The 8,417-nt window shown below is 53.2% G+C and overlaps 1 protein-coding gene across 1 annotated transcript; it reads left to right on the forward strand.

The window, feature by feature from the left end:
- Positions 1-3,005: 3,005 nt before the first annotated feature.
- Positions 3,006-7,382, forward strand: FAM221B (family with sequence similarity 221 member B; the record flags this gene model as incomplete). The annotated part of the gene is made up of 6 exons (XM_082842333.1): positions 3,006-3,657; positions 3,806-3,949; positions 6,263-6,373; positions 6,544-6,741; positions 6,933-7,052; positions 7,201-7,382. The coding sequence occupies 6 exons, from the start codon at positions 3,006-3,008 to the stop codon at positions 7,380-7,382; spliced, it is 1,407 nt and encodes a 468-aa protein (XP_082698459.1).
- Positions 7,383-8,417: the final 1,035 nt, after the last annotated feature.

The following is an 8,417-nucleotide window of genomic DNA, read 5'->3' on the forward strand; positions in this document are numbered from 1 at the left end:
AGGCCAGCGCGGGCGCTCGCAGAGCTGACCCGCGGCTCCGCTCCCACCCCCGGGGGGCGACCTCCGATGTCCTCGCGGGCCCGGGGCCGGGGTCGAGCCTGCTGGGGCCAGGCCGGGGACCTGGGTAGGAGTTCAGGTCTGGGCGACTCCGGGCTGCGCTGGACGGGCGATAACCAGGCCCCGCGGCGGCGGCCTCAGCCTGACGTCGTATGACGCTCCGCCCCCCGATTAGTTCGATTGGTCCTTCTCACTAAAGCCCGCCCCCGGCCCTATTCTATTGGTCTCTAACTTGGCCCTGCTGGGCTCGACGACAGACTCCGCCCCAGCTCCAGCTACCAGAGTCCCCGCCTTTCTCTCCCCAACCGCGGAGCCCAGATGCGCCCATCAGATTCTCACAGCCCCCACTAACCACCCCACAGACATCTCATAGGAACCCTACAGAGAACTTCATAAACCCAGACACCCACGGCCGTCCCCTCAGATATCTGCAGACCCCACCCAGAGACCCTCACAGAGTCTTACAAAGATCCCGCAAAACCGCTCACAGAGATCCGGCAAAACCCCATTGAAAGAAGTGACCCGGCCTTCCCTGGTGGCGCAGTGGTTGAGAGTCCGCCTGCCGATGCAGGGGACGCGGGTTCGTGCCCCGGTCTGGGAAGATCCCACATGCCGCGGAGCGGCTGGGCCCGTGAGCCATGGCTGCTGAGCCTGCGCGTCCGGAGCCTGTACTCCGCAACGGGAGAGGCCACAGTGAGAGGCCTGCGTACCGGAAAAAAAAAAAAAGGTGACCCTCTAGGTTTGTCCCCTCCGGGTCAAATGCAGACCCCTCAGGAGACCTCACTCACCGAGGAGGTGACCAGACTGCTGTTGCCACGGAGGCGTTCCGGTTGCCCTGGTGATGGATCCTCCACTCCCGGCCAGGGTTCCAGGGGCTTCAGTCAAGGCCCTTCCTCATCGGCCCTGGATCCTCTCGTCCCTCCCCCTCCCACCCTTCTTCAGAACTGGCCAGAGCTCCTTTGCGATTTTCTGCAGGTGTCCAAGTCCCCTCCTCAAGTTGTGACTTGCAGGCAAGGCCTCTCAGCACACAGCGCCTGCAGCCAGGGCTTGTCCACAACCACAAGCGCCTTCTCTCCCTCGGGGCCAATACTTCCCTTCCCCGCTTAACACAAGATCCTGACCTAAGGACTTGTAACAGCCGAGACAAAGCCCAGAGGTATGTAGTCTCTCAAAAGGCCCCTCTTCCAAATCCTCGTTCCATTCCCTCCTAACACCTTCCTGTCCCTTCCCACCTCAGTCCAACCCCCTCCCATTCTCTACTTTTCATCCTTATCCTCTCCCTCCCCTATGTTTCTCCACTCAGTTCCCTCCTCCTCTTTTCCCTTTCCTCTCCTCCCATCCTCTGGTTCTTCACCCTCAGCCCCTTTATCCACTTGCTGAATGTCTGGCCATCTTCCTCCCCATCATCCTACTCTCCCTCTGCTTTCTGACACACACTTCCCCTTTGGAAAGGCCCTGATGAGATTAAGAAACGATAAATATAGTATTTCTGGAGCATGGACAAAGGTAGAGACCAGGGGAAGGTAAGGCTGGAAATCCTTAGGCAGTGTTGCAAATGATGACAGGCCTTGAATGTCAGGGCCAAGAAATTTGGACCTAATACTTAGGCTGAGTCACTGAGTGTTAATTTTTAAGCAAGGGAATGCCGTTGTTGGGTTTGCATTTTAGAAAAGTCTCTCCTGGGTCATTAAGGTGGACTGACCCCTTTTGGACAACCTTCCAAGATAAATTAGGCACACTCCACTCCCCACAGCATCCTGGGCTTACCCCAGCACAACACCAACTCGTTGGTATTGTCATTTTGGTTAACCTGTCTTCTTCCCAGATTCTTTCAACTGAGTCCAGTACCTGAGTAAAAGTGTTAAGATTAGGCTCTTTGTAGGAGTTACCTAAATCAATGAAAGAATGGGAAAGTGGATTAATATGCTGGGGAAGGCAGCAGAGGGGCAAAGTTATTACATAATCCAGGTAGAAAATGATGAGAACTTGAACAAAATTGGAGAGAAAGGAGAGGAGAGAATGGATTTGAGGGATATTTAGAAGTTAGGAAATATAGTCCTTGGTGCCCATTTTAAGATGTAGGCTGGGCTTCCCTGGTGGCGCAGTGGTTGAGAGTCCACCTGCCGATGCAGGGGACACGGGTTCGTGCCCCGGTCCGGGAAGATCCCACATGCCGCGGAGCGGCTGGGCCCGTGAGCCATGGCCGCTGAGCCTGCGCGTCCGGAGCCTGTGCTCCGCAGCGGGAGAGGCCACAACAGTGAGAGGCCTGTGTACCGCAAAAAAAAAAAAAAAAAAAAGATGTAGGCTGAGGGGAAAGGAGAATTCTAGGATAATTCTCAGAGTTCAGTTTTGATGCCCTGTGGGACATCCATTTAGCAATGTCCAGCAGACAGTTGGGTATGACTGTGAAGTACAGGGGTTTAAAAAGGTCTGAGCTGGAAATATGGATTTAGGAGTCATCAGGTGTCATCAGCATACAGCTGGAAGTAGCTGAAGCCTTGAACATGAATGACATCACCAAGGGGTGGGGGAGGGGTCCCTAGACAAAACTAGACTGTGGTCATGGCATCCTCCTGCACTCTTGGGAGCAAACCCCCACTTTGGCTTGGTCTTCCCAGCCTCTAGAACTCCACAGCCTGACCTCCATGGTCCTAAGTTATGCCCAGAACCCTGCTCTTGGACCAGCCAAGATGCTATGTTAGGACCCCTCCTCTGCTACCATCTACTGATGAGATTCTGACTGCTTCAGCCTTTCAGTATGCGGTATGGGGTCTAGGCACATGGGTGAAGCTCCTAGCACCATACCCTGGCCCAGAGCTCATCTGGCTTCCCCCTTATATCTCAGGTACACTGAAAACTTTATCCTAATTCCATAGCCCCCTGTGAATCCTGACTTGCAGACCCTCCAATCCCAACCTAATGAAACGTGTACCCTATTCTACCACTAGATGGAAGCAGACAAGGTCACAGAAGAGCCTCATACCACCATGGATGCGGAAGAGAGCCTTTCTTCAAAGGACCCCTCTGCTGAGGACTCACGGAAGCCCCCCATCCCTGAAATCCCCTTAGAGCCTGCCCTCTCTGAAACCCCTTTAGAGCCCCTTGCCTCTGAATCTCATATGGTGCCATCCATTTCCCAGATCTCTTTAGAGACCCACACCGCTGAAACCCCTTTGGAGCCTTCCATCTCTGAGATTCCTTTAGAACCCTCTGCCTCTAAGGTCCCTTTGGAGACCCCTACCCCTGAGACCCAGTTGGAGACTCACATCTCCAAGGTCCCAGAGAAACACCTTACTTTTCAGACCTCATCATTAAGCTGTGTCTCTGTGTCTTCCTCTGATTATCTGAAGGAAGCCTTCTCTGAGTCTTCCTCCAGTGAGGGCTCATGGACAAGGAGGTCTATCCAGACCTCTGAATCTGAGAGTGTTCCAAAGCACTCCCTTTCGGGCCTTCCAGCCCAGGTCCACCTGGACACATCTGCAAAAGATGGGGAAGAGGAAGAAGAGGGAGAGAAAGGGGTGGATGCCACTGACAGCACCACGCACGCAGCTCAGCCTGAACACCAGCTGGGCAAGAAGAAGGGCAAGAAAGGAGTCAGCCGTAATTGCTCCTGCCCTTTCCCCCTTTCTCATCACTGTCTTTGACCTGCCCCAGGAGGAGGAGATTGAGTTACTCTCTGACCTGGCCCCTTCTCTTAGTTTTAGGGCCTCCTCACTTCCCCTTAATTACTCAGCCCCTTCCTCCCCAGGTTACACCGTCCACCCAGTGGTCCCTGCTGAGCAGGCAGACCTGGTGGAAGTGACTAAGGCAATGCACAAAGGGAAGTTTGGTGCTCAGGTGAATTATCTTTTCCAGTGGGAGAAGGAGGCAGCCCTGAATGCCATCCAAACAGGTGAGCGAGGCAGCCTTTCAGGGGCTGGTGACAGGCCCATGGACATCCTTCCATCCAACAGGATCTAGGAACCTGCCCGTTCAATGAATAGCCCTTGTGGAAATGGCAATGCCACCTGCCTGGAATCTGGGAGGGGAGCAGGCAGGTAGGCCAAGGTAGATGAGGGTGGATGCAGACAAAAAGTGGGGATATTCATATAAAACCAGGCAGGAACAGGTGGTTGAACGAAGGCTCAGATACCCTGCACCAAACAGATCCTAAGGCAGAGATGGCCCAGGACCCTGGACAATTTCCAGGTGACTTGTTGCTCTGATATGGCAAAAGGCCTTAGTCCCCTTGGTGGAACTCCATTAAAAGGCTGTCATGGGGAATTCCCTGGTGGTCCGGTGGTTAAGACTCCACACTTCCACTGCAAGGGGCACGGGTTCAATCCCTGGTCAGGGAACTAAGACCCCGCATGCTGCATGGTGTGGCCAAAAGTTTAAAAAAAAAAAAAAAAAAAAAGGCTGTCATCACTGCAGCCCCTCAAGTAGTGTCTGAGGTATAATTGCCATTCCCCTGGTTCAAACTGCAGTCTTCTTCATCTGAAAGGTGGGCAATAACTCCCACATCAGTGCTTGAATTTGACTCTCCCAGGCCCTCAGGCTAGGCCTTGATCTATGGGCACTAACACTTGTTCACCTCTGCACCTCACCCGATCCTGCACTGTATCCTGCTACTCTAAACAGAGTTCAGAATTCCTCTAGTGGAATCCTGGTCCCTGCCCACCCACATTGTGACTCAGCCTAAAATCTGCCCTTTCAACCAAGCTTCCCTGTTGTAATGGGGCACTAATACCACAGGCTGGCAGTATCAAGTCAGAAGCATCAAAACCAAAAGCCACATCTGGACAGGCTTAAGATCCTAAGAGACCAGGGGAAAGACAAGAAAATCTAGTTTGACAGGCACAGAATTGTGGATTGTGGTCCTGGCCAGAGTCAAAGACCAGAGGACACTAACTCTCATTCTCCTTATGGAATTTCAGGGCTTTGCCTGGAATATGGAGTCTCTCTTCCCCTCCTAAAGGAATTTGCTCACTCACTTATTCAGTCAAGCATCTATATTCTCTGAGCACCTATTCTGTGCCAGGTCCTGTGTTAGGACATCGATGAAAAGACTGACCCTTCCTTGGAGGAACTCACGGTCTAACAAGAATACAAGTGAACAGTCCATTATAATGCATTGTACTGTGATAGGAGTAGAATGAAAGCCACAGAAGGCAAGAGGAAGGGCCCCTAGACAGACAGGGGAAGTCAGGGACAACTTTCTGGTAAAGGTGACAGTTCACTGGAAACTTTAAATGAGAATAAGAGTCCTAGAGCTAAAGGCCCCACTCCTTGGGAACTCAGGATTCTTGGCTCGAAGTTGGGGTACTCTCAGCTCCACAGAGGATGAGAAACTCTGAGTGGGAAATGCTCTGGTTCTCCTCCCACATTTACTCAGCACCACCCTTGCCTTGTGGTGAGACTGACCGTGAAGCCAGACAGTTTCAGATCTCAAGGGTGGTGGCCTCTTGCTGGTGCCTGCTCTCAGGAATATGTCTTGGCCTCACCTTCCTTTCCATGCCTCCTTTCTCAGCCTCATAAGCTTATATTTTTGCTTTTCACCACTCATGACTTCTGGCCTCCCCCTTTCTCCTGACCCTTGGAGAGCCATAGGCAGCCCTTTTCAAGTTCACAGAGGGTATTAGTTCAGTAATACCAGGAATGCAGAAGGGAAGTATGAAGGTGCCAACCTGGAGAAGTGACAGAAGCCCTCCTCCTACCTCCTGGCACCAGGGCTGCCCAACCTCCTCCTCTTCTTCAGGTCCCTTCAATACTACACTCCTTAGGAGCCAGTCCCCACCATCTACTCTGCACCTGGCCCATCATCTTCCCTTTCCCTCACCTTAGACACTTCAAGGAAACAGAACAAAGGTGGACTTTAATGTTGGGAGGGGAGGAGATGAGAATCCACAGTCAGAGAGAACTCAGCGAGATACACGTTCATCGTCAAACAAAATTTCACATATAATCTTCCTGCTCGGCATTGAAGACCGTCTTCAGTTCCCTCTGACGGGCTGACACAGATGGAATGGATCCTAGGGTGGGGAGGGATCTGAAGACACTTGTGGGGCGATGAGCAAACCTTGAAGAAAAAAGTCTAAAGGGGTAGGGATGAGGACTCATGGGTAGAGATAGATACACACGAGGGGAGAGGTGAGAACACCTTGGGGGGAGCTTAGGCTATTTTTTCTTCTTACTTTTCCTTATTACTCAATCCCTCCACACCCAGGTCTCTATATTGGCTGGTGCTGCCCCCATCATCTATGGGACTGTTTCCGGATTGAGGATGAGTCCAAGTGCTTTTGTGGACACTTGTTGAGAGAGCACCAGATCATCTCAGGTGTGGAGTGATAACTGTCCTCTGTCACGTGTTGGGATGTATGAGAGCAAGTGTGTGTGTGTGTGTGTGTGTGTGTGTGTGTGTGTTGGTTTGGGGGAGGGGGTTGACATGGGAAAGCCAGGCCCTGTCAGGTGCTGGTCTAACCCTACCATCCATCCCCCTCGTCACAGACATATCTGTGCCCTGCAATGTGGGCCAGTGCCGCTGCCTCATGTTCTGCTTTATCCCATCACGCCCAGAGGAGGTGGGTGAGCTCTGGGTCAAGAGGTGGGCCACCTTTAGCCCCAGGGCTTGGAGAGCCCAATGTCGCTGCAAACACAGCCATGAGGACCACGCAGCTACCAGGTCCCATTCCTGCAGGGTCAAAGGTACCTTCCAAAGCAAGGGGAGTGCAGGGGTGGGCATGGGTCGGGATAGGTTGCAAATAGTTTGGGGATGCAGATGGGGAGCTGGGAGGAGAGACTTGGGCTTGCAGTTGGTGAGGAAGAGATGAGAATGCAGTCAGCCCCTGGGGAAGCCCCAGTACCCTATACTTTTCTTGGCTGCCCCCTTGCCCCAGGCTGTTGGTGCAACTGCTTTGAGCCTAATTTCCGCTGTGCGGCCTGTGACTGGTGCTGGGAAGAACATGAGACTTTCTTTGAGACTGAGGAGACCCGGCAGCGAGGAGGGAGGCCTCACGGTGAGGGGGCAACCTGGGGTAGGGGCCCACTCCAGGGTCTGTAATCAGAAGGCCAGGCAGGAAGGCATTCCTGCCCTCCACCATCCCATCCAGGACTACTTCACCCCTCCCTCCTGCATCCCATACCCGCACTGGTTTCCACCCCCAGGAGCAGATTATGTGCCTTTAGCGGAGTTGCCTACCCTCCGAGAAGCCATCATCAACAACTCTGACTTCGAGGCCCTCCAGAAGAAGGGGCCCTCTGGCCGTCCCAGCTCCCACCCTAGTCCCCCTGGGCTCCCTAGCCCATGCAGTGTCCAGCCTGGCCCCATATCTGACCCCTGTACCTGACCCTTTCACCTCTGCTTCCCTCCTCCAGGGACAGACACTGTCAACACCTGGTGCAGGCCTCTGTGAGCCTGGCCCAGATCAGCAATAAAGGGAAAGCCACTGGAATCTGGCTGGCTCTGTATGAGGCAGATAGAGCCCGGCCCGGGGTAGACACCCTAGGACCTTGGGGTTGGCACCTACAGGGGGTGAGAGAGAGCACCAGGCAGGAGAGAGGCTGGATCCAGCCATCTGCCTCCACTGCACCCACGTTCGAACTGCTAGCTCTGGCATCAGGAGGAGAGAGTCGCTTCAAGGAAGCCAAGGAGGGAGGGGATTTCAAGAAGGAGCAGTGATGTTAGACACAGGTAGGGGCTCCAGTAAGACAAAGACTGAAGAGTGTCCATCGGATTTTGCGATCAGAAGGTCTTTGGTGACTTCAGAGGGTGCAGCTTCAGTGGTGCAGTGGACCAAACAGCAGTGAGTGTGAAGGAATTTCTTTAAGAAACTTAGACGAAAAGAGCAGGGAAGAAGCCAGACAATATCTACAGGGGGATGTGGGGTCAAGGAAGCATTTTGTATTTAGGAGAAAGGGAGGGGCCAGTAGAGAAAAAGACCTTGAAGGGTACAGAAGAGAAAGAGAGATGCCTGGTGAAGCTACATCCCAAAGATGGAAGGAGAGGATGGGGTCAAGGCGGAAGTGAAGGGATTCGCTCTGGATAGGAGAAACACCACTTCTTGAGACCAGGAGGAGGAAGGAGGACGGAAGAAAGGATGGAAGGAAGGATGGGGCCTTCACTGAGGTGCAGGGAGTAGGATCTGGTGGAAGTTGCCCTGTGAAGTAGGAGACAAGGTCAGCTGCTGGTGGGGGAGGACAGGGATAAGAGTGGGAGGTAGGAGACAGGAAGAAAGGTGAAGGTTTGGGAAGGCTAATGAGGGAAACTGGAGAAAAACCTGATCGGTGGGCAATTAGGGATTCAGGTATAGCTGGAAGCAGGAACCTAGTTAGAGAAGCAGAGAAGCAAAATATTTAGATTAATGGGTGGTGACGGGAAGGGT

The sequence above is a fragment of the Leucopleurus acutus genome (assembly GCF_964270905.1).
Source record: "Leucopleurus acutus genome assembly, chromosome: 7".
NCBI lineage: Eukaryota > Metazoa > Chordata > Mammalia > Artiodactyla > Delphinidae > Leucopleurus > Leucopleurus acutus.